The sequence below is a fragment of the Capsella rubella genome, unplaced genomic scaffold (genome assembly GCF_000375325.1).
Source record: "Capsella rubella cultivar Monte Gargano unplaced genomic scaffold, Caprub1_0 scaffold_1, whole genome shotgun sequence".
NCBI lineage: Eukaryota > Viridiplantae > Streptophyta > Magnoliopsida > Brassicales > Brassicaceae > Capsella > Capsella rubella.
This window is the reverse complement of record NW_006238923.1, coordinates 2,715,298-2,734,628: the sequence shown is the minus strand read 5'-3', so window position 1 is coordinate 2,734,628 and position 19,331 is coordinate 2,715,298. Positions and strand designations below refer to the sequence as shown.

The 19,331-nt window shown below is 39.9% G+C and overlaps 6 protein-coding genes across 6 annotated transcripts; 2 read left to right on the top strand and 4 right to left on the bottom strand.

Annotated features, from left to right (window-relative positions):
* Positions 1-802: 802 nt before the first annotated feature.
* Positions 803-8,098, bottom strand: LOC17900203 (serine/threonine-protein phosphatase BSL2). The gene is made up of 21 exons (XM_006303831.2): positions 7,340-8,098; positions 6,723-6,783; positions 6,530-6,608; positions 6,315-6,394; positions 6,128-6,222; positions 5,930-6,029; positions 5,779-5,848; positions 5,247-5,348; positions 5,088-5,169; positions 4,749-4,928; positions 4,157-4,424; positions 3,827-4,064; positions 3,508-3,678; positions 2,914-3,152; positions 2,744-2,828; positions 2,551-2,649; positions 2,283-2,482; positions 2,114-2,189; positions 1,718-1,853; positions 1,484-1,623; positions 803-1,395 (listed from the first exon to the last, which is right to left on the bottom strand). Exons 1-21 carry the CDS (start codon positions 7,806-7,808, stop codon positions 1,309-1,311), a joined length of 3,057 nt encoding a protein of 1,018 aa, XP_006303893.1. The 5' UTR covers positions 7,809-8,098; the 3' UTR covers positions 803-1,308.
* Positions 8,099-8,271: 173 nt separating this feature from the next.
* LOC17899964 (GTPase LSG1-2) lies at positions 8,272-11,166 on the bottom strand. The gene is made up of 7 exons (XM_006303749.2): positions 10,853-11,166; positions 10,474-10,575; positions 10,298-10,384; positions 10,102-10,195; positions 9,966-10,022; positions 9,803-9,882; positions 8,272-9,715 (listed from the first exon to the last, which is right to left on the bottom strand). The coding sequence occupies exons 1-7, from the start codon at positions 11,077-11,079 to the stop codon at positions 8,593-8,595; spliced, it is 1,770 nt and encodes a 589-aa protein (XP_006303811.1). The 5' UTR covers positions 11,080-11,166; the 3' UTR covers positions 8,272-8,592.
* Positions 11,167-11,228: 62 nt separating this feature from the next.
* On the top strand, positions 11,229-14,135 carry LOC17898319 (RINT1-like protein MAG2L). Its single transcript, XM_006306719.2, has 4 exons — positions 11,229-11,627; positions 11,708-11,797; positions 11,876-11,964; positions 12,055-14,135. Exons 1-4 carry the CDS (start codon positions 11,333-11,335, stop codon positions 13,996-13,998), a joined length of 2,418 nt encoding a protein of 805 aa, XP_006306781.2. The 5' UTR covers positions 11,229-11,332; the 3' UTR covers positions 13,999-14,135.
* Positions 14,106-15,351, bottom strand: LOC17898255 (recQ-mediated genome instability protein 2). The gene is made up of 3 exons (XM_006304234.2): positions 15,110-15,351; positions 14,863-15,039; positions 14,106-14,389 (listed from the first exon to the last, which is right to left on the bottom strand). Exons 1-3 carry the CDS (start codon positions 15,227-15,229, stop codon positions 14,276-14,278), a joined length of 411 nt encoding a protein of 136 aa, XP_006304296.1. The 5' UTR covers positions 15,230-15,351; the 3' UTR covers positions 14,106-14,275.
* A 170-nt stretch (positions 15,352-15,521) lies between these two features.
* On the top strand, positions 15,522-16,332 carry LOC17898950 (photosystem I subunit O). The gene is made up of 3 exons (XM_006305700.2): positions 15,522-15,678; positions 15,767-15,839; positions 15,946-16,332. The coding sequence occupies exons 1-3, from the start codon at positions 15,600-15,602 to the stop codon at positions 16,214-16,216; spliced, it is 423 nt and encodes a 140-aa protein (XP_006305762.1). The 5' UTR covers positions 15,522-15,599; the 3' UTR covers positions 16,217-16,332.
* A 329-nt stretch (positions 16,333-16,661) lies between these two features.
* LOC17897798 (mRNA-decapping enzyme-like protein) lies at positions 16,662-19,304 on the bottom strand. The gene is made up of 8 exons (XM_006305086.2): positions 19,015-19,304; positions 18,891-18,931; positions 18,747-18,796; positions 18,225-18,369; positions 17,937-17,993; positions 17,683-17,797; positions 16,997-17,470; positions 16,662-16,928 (listed from the first exon to the last, which is right to left on the bottom strand). The coding sequence occupies exons 1-8, from the start codon at positions 19,171-19,173 to the stop codon at positions 16,872-16,874; spliced, it is 1,098 nt and encodes a 365-aa protein (XP_006305148.1). The 5' UTR covers positions 19,174-19,304; the 3' UTR covers positions 16,662-16,871.
* Positions 19,305-19,331: the final 27 nt, after the last annotated feature.

The following is a 19,331-nucleotide window of genomic DNA, read 5'->3' as shown; positions in this document are numbered from 1 at the left end:
AAAAACTAATTAATTCAACTTTTCCTTTCAGCTGCTCCTTTACGTCGTGTCTGTAATTGACAAAGATTAATATAGCCTCAGCACTTGTGCACACAGACCTCCGTACAGAACTATGTTACTGTTTCAGTCTAGTCTACCACACAAATCAAAACATAAATTTTATAATCTATAGTACAGAACCCATCACCCTAATCGTACGGACATTTACATATTTGTTTTTTTTTTTTGTTATTTTTACCTAAGTTAAACTAAGGAAACCTTTTCGTATAGTATGTGTGTAAGGCAGTTGAAAAAATGACGTACAACAATCCAAAGTCCAAACTTTGTCACCGGACGGACAAATAAACATTTCAACTTTCAATTACTATATGAACCACAGCATTATAAAATTTAGCAGTCAAGACATCATCTATACGGATGTTAGTATGTTACTGGATAATATCACAACATCACGCTCAAAACTCTCTTTAACATATTTTAAAAAAACCCTAAACTTTGTAAGTGTGCGGTTGTGCAGGTTTCAGACATATTCCTACAAAAGCATATAGACATTGAACCGACGTAATGATGGACTTAGGATGTTAATGACAGCATCGATGTCAAATTCCTCAACATCAACATCTTTTTTAACTTGTGGCCACAAAGTGCATCGTATTAAACAAAAATCTCATCCAAATCGGGTGATTAGAGTCACGACTCCGATGATCCAAGAAACCAACATTCGGACTCAGCGTCGCTTTAAGGACCTTAAACAAACACAGTTCTTTCTTTCTTTCTTTTTGTCTAGCTTAGAAAACCCAAGGAGCCAGGAAAAATTTTCGTATCATGATATCAACACAAATGTTACAAAGTATGAACGGATTAAATAATTTAAATACACAAAAGCCCCCAACGTCTCTATGATACAGAATTAAAAGAGACGATAGACCATCCTCCAACTAATCAACCATTACCATTCTAACAACTCGTATCCACTCTCCAAGAAACTATACCACAAACAAAAACGAAAAGATAATTTGAAGAGGAAAAAGAAAGATATTGTAGAAAAAAGCAGCAGACTGAATAGAAATGAAAGAGAGGACACTAAAGCCCGAACAAATAAACTCTACAAATCACTACTAACCACCACCAAAACTGACTTCTCTAACCTTTCAACATCTCAATTTACACACCCCCCTGATATCTCCAAACCTCATCGTTTCTTATCTATCGCTCATCTTTTTCTGTACACATGAGGAACACCAGGAGGCAGATGTTACAAGTGTTTTGGGAGTGGGATGTATATGCACGAGTGCCTCTCTGTCTGTCTCACATCCAAGCCAGAGAACCTCCTCGGTCGTTTGCATTTTGTGGGCGTCCTCTGGTTGGCGTTGCTGGCCTATTTGCGTTCAGCTCCTGCAAAAAGCAAATGCTATGCTAAGTACCAATTATTCAGGTCAAAACTATAGACGAAGATCCAGTAATGAAGTGAAGCAATTGGAACCTGCATCCATGTGTCTTCTATATGTCTTTCTGGTGAAGTTTCAGGCGATGAAAGTGCTGGAGGTAAAGGGTGAATGAGCTTAGGAACCACTACAAGATCTCTCCCTAATACCAAGATAGCCCCAGCATTATTCGCAGTACCTGAGATTATATAAGAATATTATTAATTGAACAAAATATTTCCATCAACCATCTCATCAGGTTATGGCACTAGCTAGTGAGTCCATGCACATACCACAATAGTTTGTAGCGGAAAAGAGTGTTATCAAATGCCCCTGAGCAAAACGCTCAAATCCATCCATTACGCATTCATGTGCACGTACAATCAACTGAAGATCATTGTTGTTGCAGAACTCCATGACACGGTCAGGCTGCAATGGCAAAGTCTTGGTGAATGAATAACAGAACAGGTAAATATGAAATGCAAAAGCAATTAACAATTCTTCATATGGTATATTGTGAACAAACTATATTATATTCCGCGGTTTCAAGATAAAAGCTATGAATATCATATTATCCCAGATCTATATCCGAGAACAAAGGACATATAATAGCTGATTTTATAGATAAAATTAAGTAATAATGAAAATTCAGACAAATTTAAAAGTTGAAATGAATGATGATTACTCACCCCAAAAGTTACCAATCCAGGGCCTCTAGCATTCGGCCTTAAACCTTCAACACTGTCATTTTCAGTCGGATCCGACCTACAAAATTCCAAATTAACAAACTAGTAAGACTTGGACAAAAAAAAAAAAAAAAAAAAAAACCAGAACAACATATAGGAGATATGGACTGACCATAATAAATCCATGAGCACAATGGAGCCAGCTTCCATTGTAATTGGCCGTTGAATATTTTCTATCTGCTCAACATGATTTATAGAACGACCAATACCCCCATGCATACATATAATTTTCTTCTCGATCGATGCAGCCAGAGGTAGCCAATTGAATAAACGATTTATTCTGTGCCACACCCAGATTCCATCACGTTCACCCTGAAAAGCAACCATGGTATGAGTGGGATATATATAGAAACAAGAGATTTAGAAGCAAAATACATTACCATTCGCTCGATACACTCGATTCGGAAGCCAAAAAGCGCATTAATATCCGCAGCTTCATGGTTTCCCCGTATTAAGTGTACGTTATGCTGATACTCAACCTGCAGTACCGAATATAGAATCTCAAACCCTCTATGGTTAAGCAACTACAACACCTCCATCGAGTCAAAACAAACATTATACGCTTAGACCTACCTTCAGTGCAAGCAGAAGGGAGATTGTTTCTAGACTGTGTTGACCCCGATCAACATAGTCCCCTAAGAAGAGGTAATCAATGTATCTGACAATTGTAACAACAGAATGAGCAATGTCCCAGCAAAAATAGAGTTGCTTAATGATGTCAGAATTTGTAACAGCGCACTTACGATATGTCTCCAGCTGTAGATGGTGAACCATATTCATCAAAAAGGCGCATAAGATCACCAAACTGTCCATGCAGATCACCAAATATTTTTATAGGTGCTTTAAGCTGTAAAACAGTTGGTTCACTTGCGAAGATACGTTCTGCACTATCACAGAGATCAGCTATTTCATTGCAATCTAGGAAAAACTGGCGTCGAACAGGAGGCTTCCACCCACGAGGCTTCAGAAGATGAGCTATAACCTATTAAGGCATAGTTAGGTTACAGTTTCGTTAGAACTCCAAAAATAGACACTGGCCAAATCACTAACTGAAATCTTTAGGCACACAATATCTAATTGAACAAAACAGAAGATGCAAAAGAATCTTCACCAATGAGTTACCAGTAATGTATACCTTTAAAATACCATTTTATGGTACTTTTGACTTACTTATATCACAGCTACCAAACGATTAACCAATGCCACAGAAAGTATTGAATAGTTCAAGAGTGTACCCTTTTCATCATAAACTTCACCAAATATATTACTGATTTTCTTTTTCAACATCTAGGATCACAACAATTTACAGAACATTATGGGGTTACCAAAATCTTTACCTTCTTTGGAACACTATTGATTGACATTTGTCTATCTAATAGTTTCCTTGCTGCTGTTGCACTTTCTGGTGTCCCATAACTGACACGCCGTCCCTCATTTTCAAATTGATCAATGGATAACTGTCTAACCATACCACCTAAGGCCCCACCAGTTTCTGCAGCAACCACCACCTAATAACAAAGTGCCAGAATCATTATAAACCAAAAAGCATTAGTGGTGACACTATGTGATTAGAAATTCTAGTAAATGAAGAACATGGTGTCGGAATTACATTGAACGATTTTCTATTGTATTCTATAAAATAAGTATGACACTCACGGCTCTATGATGAAGACGAATCCCTGCAGGACTAACACTCATTGATCCCATAGAATCTGGCTTGATTAGTGAAAAAGTAGGCTTCCCACTAGGTGTAGCCTCTGCACCACCATCCCTATCTGAGAGTTCAACTTCACCATTGACTTGTCGTGCCTTGGCAGCAGCCAATGTTGCACTGATCGCCTCAGCTTCCGCTGCCGATGCTTCAACAAGATACTCCACACCTTTATTCGTTCTCCTACAAAGTTTTGTTGGATGGTTGTCACTAAATTCATCATTTTGTTAACATTACAGCACAAGATCAATCATTACTTATGGAAGTTAGCTAACCGAGTTCCTGGAAGTAATGCATTTTCAGAGCTTATATCAGTATGCATATCACCATTTACAGGGGGTGCAACAGGACTTCCCAGCACAACAGCGCCATCAGAGGCTGATTCAGATAACTCCCTGTTCCTTTCATCTGAAAACCCATACCTTCCAGGTAATCGACCTGGTGGCGAATTTGTTGCTGCAGCTGCAGCAGCATGAGAAGCAGCATATGTTGTTTCCGCAGCAGCAAGATCTTCAGCAACCAATAAGTCATCGAGTAACACCCCTAAAGTATCAACAATGTACAATTAAGTTGTGAAACCATAATTTGTAAGAATTAAAAGAGAGAGAGAGAGAGAGAGAGAGAGAGAGAGAACTATTTTTTTAAGAATGTAGGAATTTTTTCTATAATTGATATTTACTGTGATAGTGTCAGACTCTAACGAAAAACTATACCTAGTTTAAAACGAGTAATATACAGTATCACTTATGCCACAGTTACAGAACAATCCAACCATATATATTCATCCTGATTGAGAAGCATGCACAAGAAACTGTGAAATCTAAACAACAGTACATAAACAAAATTCTGCCTAGATTTTCTCTTTACCTCCACGTAAACCACCGTAGATAAATATCAAATCACCAACTGCAGCAGCAGCATGCCTACAACGCCTAGTCAGCTCAACAGATGCATCACCACCAGCTGCATCGGCACTGTACCTGCCAGTTCTAGGAGTAGTAACAACTGATTTCGTATCACACCATACACCTGCTGCAGTATCCAATACTGTACAAAGACAATAGATGATATAATCAGAGAACCGCAAATGAAAGTTTCGTATAAAACCATTATATACAGCTCTTGTCTATACACGAGCCACATTTCAACAATGGCCAACAGAAGACTCGAGAGTATTTCCTCAATGAAAAATCCAACAGCACAAACCTGCAACACTGGATGAGTCTTCAACCATGCGTCCACCACCAAGAGCCCCACCGGACACATGAAGTCTTGCATTTACAAAGACCTAAAGAATCCATTAAATGATTTAATTATTCTGCTGAGGACAGAAAAGATAACCAAAGAGAAAGAAGCATCCCATACTGCTGCATGCTGATATCTGGAAGACGGTGACACACCAGGGGCTATTGCCCATTCCCAACGTCCATCTCTATGCTTCGCAAGTCCATATGCACTGGCAAGCGGCTATCAATTCAAACGTAGAAAAACTATTAATCCCCTCAATCAAGCATTCGAGATTAAGGCAGTCTATTTAGTTTCATTCACTTTATACAGAACTGACAACTTTTTAAGATCATGTACAAACAGATAACTGAAAAACAAACTCTTGATCAATTTACTTAGCAGACAAGAGGTACACCTCCGTCTGCTCTGGAACAAAGAATTCAGATTGTTTATTGCACCATTAATAAATTTTATAGCCGAGGAAATAGAATACTTTCACTTTTCTCAGTGAAAAAGCTCAACCTCCATAAAAATTGACTAAATCTCACGGTCCCATTTCTATTTCACAATAGGCAAAAGTGAATAATCTACATTGTGCCTCAATAAGTAGCCCAGTGTATGTTTTCAAAGAGATAATTGGGCAAAAACTGTAACAAATCTCTTCACTTACCACACTGTTTGCATCCCTTCCACCACAGAGGAGAAGAAGACCATCAGAACGCGCACTTGCAGTTGCATACCTAGTTACAACGTACAAACAGGGAAAAAACTATTACTCCAGTGCAAAGCACACAATTATAAAAGAGTGTAATAAAGCTTACATGCAGGGAGGTGGACCTTCCCCTTCTGGTTCCAGCTTACGCCATTCATAAGGCTTGGCGGCAGTATCCAAGGCCCAGACATCAGCGAGTGGACGTTTTCCTGGTAGTTTGAAATGGAGTTAAGAAGCAAGGAGCTTTAAGAAGAATATGATACCCTTTCATAAACGGTGGAAATAAGCAATGTGGAAAAATGCTTACCATCATTTCCACCAATTGCCATGAGATACCTTTGTCCCACAAGTGCCATGACATGTCCATAACGCGGTCCTGGCCCAGGACCCTGAACAACAACCCTGGATAGAGAACATGATCATCTATATCAACACAAACTAACAAACTGAATTTTAAACCGAAATAGCCACTGGTGACAGGTTTATTTTCAAACCTGTGCCAACGAGGCCGTTGTTGAGTGAGATCAAGAACATGAAGGTCTTCAGCCGATAAACCAGCAGGACCGATTCCACCCTGCACCACACATCAAATTTAGAGGCACTTTCATAGCTGACTTAATATGTTCATCTTCAATCATACATATAGTTTAATAAATACCAGAATAAGAGTTATTTCAATCTTAGTTTAGAGGCAACATTTCTTCCCTACCTGAATAACTACCATGGTCCCGACTGCAGTTGCTACATGTGCGGCCCTCGGGGTTGGTGGTTCTCCAAAGGGTGTAAGCCTGCAGCCACATTTCATTTAAATAACTGGTATTCAGAATTTTAAAAAGGCCAGGATATCATGCAGTTTCCGTAATAAGGATGAAAAACCATTGAAATACACGTTGTATGCTCACCTACTCCACTTATTAGAAAGTACATCATAACAATGAACATCGGCAGTTGCACCCGCTAGCCCTGCACAGAAAAGAACACCGTAATTGTTTAATCAACCAACAATTCTAGGAACCTTCAGAAATAACAAGAGCTAGAACAAAGAATCTATCATCTAATTAGTGATCTAATATTCCACGGCCAATAGTGTGGCCTGCTACTACACTAAGCTATTGGCCCTACTGATTCCACATAAAAAAAGATTCAAAACGATAAAAGTTGAGAAAACACATTCACCTGACACTGCCAGTTAAATTAACAGAGATGAAACTTTTGGAACCAAAATTTCTAAAGTGAGACAAACTCACAAGGATTGCAGGCAAATAACCAGAGTAGATCATAGTAATCGCTAAATCTTCAGACAGTTAGGGGTTGACAAGGGCCTCAATAAAAAAAAGTTAAGACTTCAGAAACTAGTAAACCGTTTTTAATAGGTTCAGGAGAGAACCTTGAGAGTAAGGAATGAGACTAACAACTACCCGAGAGATGTGAATAGTGGAAGAACTAAGCGAAATGTAGAGCGGAGATACTAAAAAGGAATATGAAACAAGTGAGGCAAAGGAGAAGAAGGTAAACGTACGAATGCCAGCACTTCCAGCAGAAGTAGGAGTTCCGGTGCCACCAGAATTACCCTCAAGAGCGGTGGCACCACCAAACAATACAAGACGAGGACCAATGTAAGAAGGCGTTCCTTCATCACCAACAGCCGGCACAGCCGTCAAGGTGTGACCACACCTAGGACCAGGGCCATCCTCTTTTTTATCCATCAAAGCATCGACCACCGAATACGTAGGCGCACACCTGGGGCCAACGACTTGCGGCGGCTGCTGCTCTTGTCCCACAACAGGAGCAGCAGGTTGCGGTTGAGAACTAGTCGGATTAGGATCCGAAGACGGAGGCGGTGGAACCGATCCGCCTTCGGGAGGAGATTGGTCATTCATCTGGGGAGGCGTCTCTCTCTCCATAGGGGAAGGAGATTGGCTTCCATCAAGGCTCTGAAACTCCCGATCCTGATCGTTGTCAGCCACCATAGACGAATCATCATCCATTATCGAACCTTGAAGCTTTAAAAAGTAATTTTTTTTAATAAATAAAAACAACCTAACTAAGACCGATCCAGCTAAAAATTCAAGAGAAAAGCGAATCTCCTGATCAACATCTCTGATGTGAACTTCCCGCTCCACGAGAAAATTCGGGTAAAATCGAAACCCTAGCTTTCCTTCACGGGTCAGATCCTTTGGAGCTCGTTTTCAACAGAAACAGTTATTTTCTTTCAAAGCCAAATTAAAACGAAGCAAAGTAGCAGACATTCACAAATATTAGGAAAACGAAATTTTCCTTTTTTTTTTTTTTTTTTTTAATCCCAAGTTTCTCTCTCCTCTCTCCTCTCTCAATAAAAAGCCTAATCAGCAGCAGTTTTATTTAACCCGACCATAAGAGAGTTGAGACACATTACAATACGAACCCAACCCCAAACGTACGAACCGTGAATGCTTCAAGTTTCTTTTCCACTAATGTTCAAAAGAGAGTCTCTTTTATGGCTATAATATTCATTCTTTCAATACAACACGATGGGAATCTCCAAGTGGCAAATACAATTCCAATTTCCACCAGATTTGAGTTGTCACCTTTCTATCCTTCTCTCTTCTCTTTTCTTCCCTTTCCCCAAAGTGACTTAAAATATAGCAAGGAAACAAATACATCTAGAGACTCGACAACTGCAACAGGTTCAACTGTTATTACATATATTAAAAAAGATAAAGTAGGTAGCTTTGGTTGTAATCCACAAAACTTTTCGAAATGATCTTTGCTCGGATGACTACAATATGCTGATTACCGCATCGTAAGAGGACCTGTGTTAGCTGGTTTCTGGAAAACTTTAACAGCAGGCATTCCATCTCCATCTTCTGTGTTTTGAACCCTCCACGTCCGATCCTTTTTCCTCTGTGGCTTTTTGTGCTGTTTATGTGACGCGGTTTGCTTCTTTGCTGTCACTTTCTTCGAAGACTTAAGCCCATTTGCAAGATCAAACGAGCTCAGATCATCTAGCACATCATCAATACCAGGAACTTGTTCACTTTCTGTCTCATCTCCTGCTGCAGAGTCTTCGGACTCCGAACCTTCGAGAATATCTCCGAGCTCTTGAGTGTCCTCTACATCCGGTTCATCACCTTGGGTCATCCCAGGTGGCATTGCATAATGTGGCAGCTTACCTCCGATGTAATCTTTCAGAATCAGCCTAGCAGCTTTCGTTTCATCAGGTAATCCACTAGAGGCAACATAGCCACGAGAAGCACAGTAACTTTTTAATAACTCTGCAGCATGAGGTGGACGGGACTGACGCTCATAGGTTTTGGGTTTAGGAAGAGAAATGTTGTAGACACTCTCAATGACACGGCGAGGGACCTTGTCTGCCACCACCTTAATAGCTTCACGGTGCTCCGTCATCCGGTCAATCGGAAGGACACCACAAGCAATCATTTCATATCTCGAGCTTGAGAATGAAGGGAAGACTAAACCAGGGCAATCACATAGCATAAGCTCATCAGAGATTATCAAAGTCTGGAAATGCTTTGTTTTCCCCGGGGTAGAGGTGACACCTGTTCGCTTCTGACCTACCAATGCGTTGATTGTAGAACTCTTTCCTACATTTGGGTACCCAACAAAACCAACCACGGCTTGATCCCTTTGATATTCAACACTCAATGAATGAGATGATACAGATGCTGCCCTAGAGTTCCTTACTTTGACAATCTCTTGAGCCTCAAATTGTAAACGACTCAACAGCTCGTCTCTGCCATATATCATAATGTCTGGATCATCTGTCTCTTGAAAGTTATCAGGTTGTCTCCATTGCTCTTTCAAAACTTTACCTTCTAGGGTAGCTGTAGCAGCGATGGCTGACCAGAAAACAAACAGAATATCGTTAAGGCGAAAGTATTCTGCCCATTTTTCCCTACAGATATGTCAAAATGTAAACAATTCGATTAGAAGACAAAAAAGATTGGAGGCAAAGTACTAAGGCACAAGAAGATTGGCTAACCTAACATCAGTAGGTAAAAGATCCGCCTTGTTAACTAGAAGCATTATTTTTTTATGCTCATCAATTTCTCGAGCATATGCCTGTGTCACGACGAATCTTTAAGTGAATATGAATCAGGAAAACGGAGCCAAGTGGAGTTTCAAGCTGGGAGAAAATGTACTACCTCAAGATCAGGGCAGCGGTAAAACAGTGGATCTCTAGCATCAACTACCATAACAATCTGAAAAAGGATAAGTATAAATAACCAAAAAAAATTCACAATTAACCAAATCCCATGTACATCCTTGACAAAGACTTACCAAATCACTGCGTTCAAGCACTCGCCAAAGCTGTCTCCAGATGTCTAGGTTCTTTTCGAATGGAGTCAAAACAAGCTTTTCATTTTCCTCAAGGCTAAACCAAAATATTGGAGAACATGTAAGCATGCATAAGCAAATAGCAATAAGCCACACAGAAACATGCACATCAAGATGGGGTTAGACAAAAAAAGCTAACCTCACAAGCATCCGGCGCCAATTTAGAAAAGCTTGTTTTTCATTAGCATCAAGTTCTTCCACTGACATTTCGGGTGTCCATGGAGGTCTGAAGATTAAAAAAAGAAAAAATTATACTTTGTCTCCGAGCTAGGAAAAAAAGAAGTGTAGATCTCAAAAGAGAATAAAACCACATGCCTTCGAGGCACTTGAAGACTACTGGCGTGTAAAGCCTCCTCTATCTTCTGTTGCTCTCTCCATTCTTCAGCTGTTATAACACTTGAGCTGGAATTTGTGTCACTGTACCCAAAAACATTAAACAAAACAGTCCAATCAGCACATATGCAAATGAAATTGTTCAGTAAGAACATCAACATGGAAGTAACTGTTCTCCAATCTCCATTATAACTAAACAATAAGATGAAAATCTCATATGAAACCAACTGGTTGATTCCTGGTCAGCATAACCAAGCTGAATCATTCGAACTTATACAAACAGATAAACTAATACCAAATCAATCAGATGACACAGAACAAAAAATGAAAGAAAGAAGAATTTAGAAGAAGAGAAGCCTACAGATTGATGGACAAAGGTGTGGCGGAGCTGTGATTAATGGTGTAAAGACGCTCTGCCTCCTCAGCCTGCTCAATGATGGCGTCGATGTCGCTGACCTCGGTGACGGATTCGAGAACCTTCTTCTGAAGATTCTTGTAGTACTTGCCTTTATCTTTCGATTCCTGAATCATATGATTGTGGTGCTTCACCAGCGATCGCCCAAGCGACGTCTTTTCGCTCTTCCCCATCACTCTCTCTTTCTCTCAGCCTCTTCTTCTCAGTAAACCCTAAAAGTCTCTAAACCCTTAAAGATGGATTCGACGGCGCCTTTGAATCAAGTTTACATTTTTTTTCTCTTCTATTTCTTACAATTTAAATTTTTTATATAAAAAAAGGAAATTCTAATTTTAATTCTAAATAAAATAAACAAATTATATAAAAACACATTGGAGTCGAGACCACCGAAAGGCTCTAGAAAAAGAAACAACCGTTTCCCGGCAAATGCTTCCGATGGCACATCCACTTCCACTGTCGTTCGTCTTGCCAAAACCGACCGACCTACCCGGTCTTGCACTAGGCTTTCTTGACGGTAATCTCGAGGACCTTCGAGATCTGCTCCTCCGCTCTTCAAGACTAACGTCCAATTTAAGCCACGAATGTTCTGATCTAAACGACCGTCTTCTCCACCTCCGGACAGATCTCACCAAACAGGCCGTTTCCTGGATCTCAACCTCGCTTTCTGCTAAAGTTTCACTCGAAGATTTAAGATTGAACCTGGAGAGCCTTCTCAGTCTCCGTAAGTTACCATACCCTCTTTGTTTATTTTGGTGATGAAGAAAGAAAGTTTTCTGATTGTCTCCAATTTTCTCATTGCAGCTACGGATTCTGTCGGAAGTCAAACGAATTGCGAGTTACAGCAACTCGTAGAAGAACTATGCCGAATACAGAATCAGCGTAAATATATCGGTGAGTTTGGCTCGATTATTGATTTTTGAACATCCTCAATAGCCAACCTGATACAAATAAAAATTCAAATTCTTTCAGTGACTGCCTTAAAGTTGGAAAGTCTGGTTGGAGATCTTGAAGATTCAGTGTTTCATCCTATAAGAAACCACAAAGGAAGTACGCTTCAAGTAAAGCTTTTTCAATCCACAAGCTAACTACTATATAGAGTTGTGGTAGCTAAATATGGAAGATTAAAACTTTTTTATCTTTAAATGCAGGACCTTGCAGTCAAGCATAAGAGGTTCAATCATGCCATCAAGACCATGAGTGAGATTGAAGAAATGCTTGGCTATGTTACAAGGCATCACTCACAGTGGCGCCACCTTATAGATTCTGTTGATAGTAGAGCGGATAAAAGTTTGTCTGTTATACGCCCACAGGTTATCGCAGATCACCGAGCTTTTCTTTCGTCTCTTGGCTGGCCACCGAAACTGGCAACTTCCAAAGTCGAGTATAGAGAGGTTGCTACCATCCCTAATCCTCTACTCTTGATGCAAGGAGATCAAAAGGAGTCTTATTCCCAAAGCTTTCTACTCCTCTGTGGTTTACAGCAACTTAATACCAAGAAGGAAAAACGGAAGAAGCTTCATATGCCCAAAGAAAATAGTAATGTTGGACTCTGGGCAATTGATGAACTGGTGAAACCGGTTGCATCTCGGATGGAGTATCATTTCATGCAATGGGCTGAACAACCTGAGTTTATTTTTGAACTTGTCTACAAAGTTACAAGAGACTTTGCTGATGGGGTGGATGATTTCTTACAGCCCTTGATTGACAGAGCTATGTTAGTAAGCTGCAGTGCTAAAGAAGCTTGGGTTTCAGCGATGGTCCAGATGCTATCTGGATTCTTAGAGATCAAGGTTTTTCCTGGGCTTATAGATACGTTCAAAGAGAAGCACATGAAAACTGAAGCTATATCGTCGTGGTTCCACCTTGTCGATCAGATGGTTACATTTGATAAACGAATGCAGTCATTTGTGAATTCAGATACTTGTCTTTCTTATGAAGGCTCTTCAACAGCGTTTTCTCAAAATATATCAGTACTGGGACTATTTTGTAAGAAACCCGAGTGGCTCAAGACTTGGGGAAAGATTGAGCTAAAGGATGCTTATAGAAAAACGAAAGAGGATATCAAGAATGAGAGAGCTTGGGTAGTTGATAGTGAAAGAACTAAACATGCTAATGAATCTAGCTCACGGTCTGCAATGTATGTTTTATCCACAAGAGAAGATTATAAAGCGCCAATTATAGCAGACTCTTTTCTTAATAGGACTTGGAAGTTGATAGACCATGGTCTATCCCTACCAGTCATTCTGCCAAGGATCCAATTTATAAGAGCTACTGCCACCAAATTTCTCTGGTGTATATTCAAATTTATGTTACTGGAGTTCAAGAAGATTGATCTCTCCCACTATGGCTTGTTTGAGGATACACTTATACAAGCCTGTGGACCGATTAATACCGCTCGGTATCTTGAATCAAAACTACGAGAATGGAGTGATGATTTAGTTTTTGTGGAGATGTGGGCTGCGGAAACCAGTGCCAAAGTTGACAGAAAACCTGAAGTTTCCTGCCAAGGCTGCTTTTTTGGGGAAGAACTGAAAAGCCTTGTTGAGTTGGAAACCAATTGGCTTATGGAGATTATAACAGTTTTTCTCCACCAATTTGACAATCTTTGCAGCGACCACTTCAATATCAATACGGTTTTATGGGAAGAGAACATCATTATTGGTTCCAACAATTTAACAGTGTCTCAGAGTGTTGCAGAAGCATTGGACAATTTAAGAAGGCATCTATGTGTTCTTCAGCTAAACATGAACCCGAAAGACTTCTTAGACTTGTGGAGGAATCTCGCGGAAGGGCTTGACCACTATGTTTCTCGTAAATTTTTCTCAGGAGAACCTGTTTTACGGGGAAAAAGATTTGATAGGTTTGAGGTCGACGCGGAGGCGCTTCTTACAGTGCTTCAACCTTATTGTGTTCGTCCTGGTGCATTTTTCCCTCGGGTGCGAGAGATCCTTAGGCTGTTGAGGATGCATGAGGAAGAGAAGGCACGATTGAGAGGAGCTCTAAGTCGAAATGGTGGAAACAATTGCTTAAGGCTGTTTGGTATTTCTAACTTGTCTGCTCAACTTGTAGAACAATTTTGTAGGTATTACTAGTCATGAATGGCATTTTGTAAAATTGTATCGGTAATTGTAATTTAGTACATGGTTAAGAATATAAGAATTGCAACGGATTTTGGATAAAAACAAAACCAACAACGGTGTTAGAAATAAGACGACCTTGCTTTTGATTCGTTTAAGTTAGACATATCCATGATTTAGTGATTATCTCCAACAAAAATGGATTGTTCTGGTCTGGTAAAACTAAAAGAATGAGAAGAGATAATCTATCTACTGATGTTTCTTTCTCGAGGATGAAAAGTTAAGGGGAGAGTCAAGAGAACTCCTGGATCAATGGCTCATAGAACAGTCTGTATGCGTCCATGACTTCCAAATACCACATGGCTTCACGATCAGGGCTTCCCGACAGCTCAACCATCTTATGAACCTGGTTTCAGTTATATAAAAAAAAACAATGTAAACTGTGTTAGTAACAATCAAAGCATTCCATGTAAATGCAGGAAAACTGATGGTTGTTGATTCAGATGACACTCTCACTCTAACATCACAAGAGAAGATGAATCTCTTAGTTACTACTGATTATATGAATCTAGCTTCAAAGTATCACCACAAGATTGTTACCATACACAAACTCATAAACCTCTGCTGGAACTTAAGCTTCTTTGTGGTTATAGTTCCCTAAGCCTGTGTTAGCCTAGTGCTGGAACTTAAGCTTCTTTGTGATGTTATTTCTCTAAGCTTCTTGTCACCATAACATCTAAAATGTTCACTTCACTCTCGTCTGTGCCAATTTGGTATAGAGCAATTTGACTTGTCTGCAAACTCAGCCAAACTAAAACAACACTGGACTGATCCAATATGCATATGAGGAAGCATAACAAAGAGTAAAGAATTTGTAACCTTAAGTAAAGGTATCTCCCCAGTACGGATATGGTAAACACCAACAACCATCACGTACATTCCCGATTTCCACTGACGGAGGGAGAAATCGCTCGATAGGCCGAGCTCGACAAGACCGGTTCCGTCATCAAGGATCATACTGTCCTCTCCGCCGCCGGAGATGGAGACCAAAACGCCCTGCAACGCAAGAATCGAATGTCATCGAAACAGAATACAGGAATTGAGAGAATGATAGATAGATCGGAACCTGTAACCAAGCACGTTGAAAAAGAACACCGCCTAGAGCGGTGGCGTTCTGAGAAGGCGTCGGTTTAGCGTCCCGGAGCTGGGAGCAAAGCATCTTCACCGCCGCTAAGCTGTAGTCCATTTCACCCGCCGATCAGACTCGGCTGATCAAATTACGCCTTTAGCTCCTGGACCAGATTCGATTCCCGGACCATACCGAACCGAACAAATGGTATACTTGGTACAGTTCTTTAATTTTGGTACAGCTTAGGAAAAGAAAAAAAAATCAGGAATAAATCTTATCCAAGAAATAAAAGGTAGACCCACAATATCTAAGAAAATAGTGATGTGTCACAAAGCTATTGATTGATAACACATCCTAGAAATCTCTGCCTTCGTCCACAAAACTCAAATCTATTTCTTGTAGTTTGGGGCCTTGTGTTGTGTTTTACTTAAAAAAACTTCAAGGGAGATCGGATTTGGGAGAAAGAAGCACAGAGCAAAGTAAAAAAATGGCAGCAACATTTGCAACCCCATCGACGGTGATAGGACTCGGAGGATCCTCCATCACCACCAAACCCTTCTCTTCATGTAATCTCTCTGTCTTTTTGACTCAAACATATACTACAATGTTTACATGATATGTAATTAATCGTAGTTTCTTATGATGTTTTATTAGCCTTTCTAAAACCAACATTAAGCGCCAAGAACCCTCTGAAACTCGCCGGGGCATCCGGAGGAAGAGTCACTTGGTATATGTTTCTCTTTTGTTTTGTTCGGGTTCAACTGGTAAACTAAAGAATGTTTTTGAGGTGTTTTCTAAAACTAAATTTGTCTTTGTGGCAAAAATGAAAATAGCTTTGAGAGGAACTGGTTGAGGAGAGATTTGAACGTGGTGGGGTTTGGGCTGATCGGATGGTTAGCTCCGTCGAGTATCCCGGCTATAAACGGGAAGAGCCTGACGGGTCTCTTCTTCGACAGCATCGGAACTGAGCTGGCTCACTTCCCAACTCCTCCAGCTCTCACTTCACAGTTCTGGTTGTGGTTGGTTACGTGGCACTTAGGCCTCTTCCTCTGCCTCACTTTCGGACAAATTGGATTCAAGGGCAGGACCGAGGATTACTTCTAAGCATTATCAATCATTACTCTTTCCATTTGTACGATATGTCCTTTCTCTTCGTTATGTGTAATAATTATTATTAATCAAAATCAAAACGACCCTATCTTTGCTATTTGATGTTTTAACCCCAAGTGTTTCTTAAATGTTCTTGATTCTAAGAAATAGAGTTGAAAATGATCTTCGATGTTTCTTGACCGACGCTTAGAGATGATGATTGGATAGTACTCTAAAAGGAGGATAACTCTGTTCGATCGTGTTTATATGTTTCTTCACTCTCGAAGCATGTAAACATGTTTTTACAATTCTAATGATCTCCAAACTTCTAATAGATGAAAAGTTTTTTTTTTTTTTTTTGATCAAATAGATGAAAGATTTAATATATCAGGAAGAATTGTGAATTTCCGAAGTTTGATTATATATGTGCGGTGCCTACACTATAATCATAATAAGAGGATAGGTTTGACACTTGAAAGTAGAAAAAATGAAAAGTAGGTCCATGAGCTAAAACAAGGGAGCAGTGCAGTATCTTGTAACATTCCTTCGTTGGAGGTTCCAACAACACTTGTTCAAAAGTATCACAGGGAACAAACAAAACTACATTTTAACTACACATTCTAAATCAAATCGCCACTGTCCCACACGTAGATGCTGATGCAGCGCAGTTTCATGATTGATGTGCATTTTGTAAAGCTCGGGTCACCTTATCGATAAATTCATTATCCTGTCAAAAGCATCTCGTTAGGTTTTGGCAGCAGATCAAGTAAAAACCGATTTGGTAAAAAGACAAACCTGAAACAGGGATAAAAGAGCTTCTTTCACTGTGTCTCTGGTGATAACGGGGCCAGTGGGTGCAGGAGCGAGTGATAGTGGTGGAGTTGGTGGTGGGAAAGGCTGAAGCACCGGAGTACCATACGACCGCTGCTGGTGAGCCGCATTATTAGGGTTGAGAGGAGGAGCAGTGGGCATAGATGAACCAGGAATGAGGTGCGGTTGTGCCATCATTCGCGGGGGCCCAAAGAAAGAGGCTGGTGTAACCAAATCGGTAACGTTGGAGCTGCTGCTGATAAGATCAGGATTATTGTCAAAGAGAGGCATCAGAGGAGAGGAGGATGGTAGAGGTGGTGGTGATTTTATCTGCGAAGGTGTTGCTGCCGCTACAGGAGGAGCAATGGTGGGTTGGTGAGGTTGGTGAGGAATCGGTGATGATTGGTAAGGCTGCCCACTTGCTGACCCACTTGCATTGTTCCCAAGAGCCATCGCTGACTGTAGTCAAGGCAACAACATTTTTGTTAAATTTAGTGTTACAATTTGAGTTGAAGTAAGAAAATGAACAGATTAGAATCTAAGTTGGACCAAATACTACGCTGAAGATAGTTCAAGAATATAAAACTAATAGAAAGCCCTCCTGTCATTAGTCATAGATGATGCTGTGCAGACGATAGTGTGAATGTGTACAGAAACTTTTAGAGACTTACGCTAAAGAAGTTGACGAAAGCAGGATCATCAGGGGCATCCCTAGAAGTTGAAGACGGTTCAAGGGGACCATCCATAACTGCCATTGTAGGCACAGCTTCCAATTCCTCAAACTCACTGCAGTAAATAGAAAATTTAACTCAATTTAAAATATAAGAACCAGCCGGAAAATAGATCTTCAAGTTTCACTTCAAAGAAGAAAAATACAAGAAACAGCTAATAATGTAATGTCTTAATATAAACATGAAACTCTTACCTTTTTGAAGACGAGGTCTTTGGCTTCTGGTTAACCTTGGAATATGCATTAAGTATTCTGTCATGCCAAGGAATCATTAGGCAGAGATACAACGAGTACTCACGTCATCAAAACAGTGAAAAAAACAAAATCTACAAGAAATGTCTTCACAAAAGCACTATGTTTGCCGACATGAATATGTCTGATAATCCACAAACTGGAACATACGTTTATTTGAGGTTCTAGTTTTACATTCATGATTGCCAATTACAAAAAAAGTTACTACCTAATACAGTAACTTATATTTACCTGGTGAAAAGAGTTGCTACCTCCTCGCATTCACGTTTATTGTAAAACCAAATGCCATTTACTTCTTGAGATGCATTACGGTAAAGTAAATATGGACCTTGGACCTCATACTCAAAATCTCCAAGGAGATTCTCCACCAGATTATCTGCCCAGAGAAATTCAACAATACATTAATACAGAATCCTAACTTAAAAACTCGCAAACAATTTCTAGATCTATATTAACATGATTCTCCGAGGAGATAAACCTTATCCACCCCTGTCCCTAAGTTATAGATGAGCTAAACCTGAATTCACTCTCCTAAACAAAAATTCATTGATACATATCCACTACTTTTGCTAGTACATCACGAAGGGAGTAATTAAATTTAACCAAATCACTGGACAGTTATTGTAATTTTGGGATTGGAAAGACATATAGCTTAAACAGACACAAAGAAGAATGGACACAAGGGACACAACAACTTCATGTGAGAAATACTAAAACTGGAACCAAGACAATATCTGGGAAGAAAATACTGACCTGTATTCCGACGATTCATCACAATAAACTGAAATCGAGGTTGAGTGCTCCTGATAGAAACCAAAAAGGATCCATCAGATTTAAAATAGCATTAAAATTAACACAGAGTACATCACACAGTAGTTGAAGATCGAAAGTACTTACCTTTTGACAACAAACAAAGATCCTTCAACATCCTTACGGCTCTGATTGAGAAAAAAAGACAGATCAGTGGCTAGGTACAAGAGCAAACATCAAATTATGCATATGATGATTGATTGAAACTTACCCATTGGCTGAGATCAATGTTGAATTCATAGAAAGTAACATGAGCTGCTGTGATGAGGATTTCCTCGATGTATGGATCGATTCGCTGGAGAACTGTGAGATTGAGGAGCCTCGTACTGTTCTGGTCCAGATTTGGGATCAGCTTCCCGTTCTGAGACATATTTAAGAATCCAAAGATTTAGATACGAGGGGAATCTCGATTCGATTTAGCCTAATCGGAAGAACCCTAGATTTCTAATTTACGTAAAGCTGAGATTTGGGTCGGAGAGACAACAAAATAGATATGGTATAGTCAATTTTTTTTCATATTATTACTTC

Excerpts from the sequence above, each read along its gene's own strand:
- LOC17898319 (XM_006306719.2), top strand. The coding sequence starts at position 11,333 with ATGCTTCCGATGGCACATCCACTTCCACTGTCGTTCGTCTTGCCAAAA. Across the intron at positions 11,798-11,875 it reads GAATCAGCGTAAATATATCG|TGACTGCCTTAAAGTTGGAA; the intron begins GTGAGTTTGGCT and ends AAATTCTTTCAG. Across the intron at positions 11,965-12,054 it reads ACAAAGGAAGTACGCTTCAA|GACCTTGCAGTCAAGCATAA; the intron begins GTAAAGCTTTTT and ends CTTTAAATGCAG.
- LOC17898255 (XM_006304234.2), bottom strand. The coding sequence starts at position 15,229 with ATGGACTACAGCTTAGCGGCGGTGAAGATGCTTTGCTCCCAGCTCCGG. Across the intron at positions 15,040-15,109 it reads TTCAACGTGCTTGGTTACAG|GGCGTTTTGGTCTCCATCTC; the intron begins GTTCCGATCTAT and ends CTTGCGTTGCAG. Across the intron at positions 14,390-14,862 it reads GGGAGATACCTTTACTTAAG|GTTCATAAGATGGTTGAGCT; the intron begins GTTACAAATTCT and ends AACTGAAACCAG.
- LOC17898950 (XM_006305700.2), top strand. The coding sequence starts at position 15,600 with ATGGCAGCAACATTTGCAACCCCATCGACGGTGATAGGACTCGGAGGA. Across the intron at positions 15,679-15,766 it reads CACCAAACCCTTCTCTTCAT|CCTTTCTAAAACCAACATTA; the intron begins GTAATCTCTCTG and ends ATGTTTTATTAG. Across the intron at positions 15,840-15,945 it reads TCCGGAGGAAGAGTCACTTG|CTTTGAGAGGAACTGGTTGA; the intron begins GTATATGTTTCT and ends AAATGAAAATAG.
- LOC17897798 (XM_006305086.2), bottom strand. The coding sequence starts at position 19,173 with ATGTCTCAGAACGGGAAGCTGATCCCAAATCTGGACCAGAACAGTACG. Across the intron at positions 18,797-18,890 it reads TCTTTGTTTGTTGTCAAAAG|GAGCACTCAACCTCGATTTC; the intron begins GTAAGTACTTTC and ends GGTTTCTATCAG. Across the intron at positions 17,798-17,936 it reads AAGACCTCGTCTTCAAAAAG|TGAGTTTGAGGAATTGGAAG; the intron begins GTAAGAGTTTCA and ends TATTTACTGCAG.
- LOC17899964 (XM_006303749.2), bottom strand. The coding sequence starts at position 11,079 with ATGGGGAAGAGCGAAAAGACGTCGCTTGGGCGATCGCTGGTGAAGCAC. Across the intron at positions 10,576-10,852 it reads ACACCTTTGTCCATCAATCT|TGACACAAATTCCAGCTCAA; the intron begins GTAGGCTTCTCT and ends TTTTGGGTACAG. Across the intron at positions 9,883-9,965 it reads ACCGCTGCCCTGATCTTGAG|GCATATGCTCGAGAAATTGA; the intron begins GTAGTACATTTT and ends GTCGTGACACAG.
- LOC17900203 (XM_006303831.2), bottom strand. The coding sequence starts at position 7,808 with ATGGATGATGATTCGTCTATGGTGGCTGACAACGATCAGGATCGGGAG. Across the intron at positions 6,030-6,127 it reads GGCAATTGGTGGAAATGATG|GAAAACGTCCACTCGCTGAT; the intron begins GTAAGCATTTTT and ends TCAAACTACCAG. Across the intron at positions 3,679-3,826 it reads TTCGTCTTCATCATAGAGCC|GTGGTGGTTGCTGCAGAAAC; the intron begins GTGAGTGTCATA and ends CTTTGTTATTAG.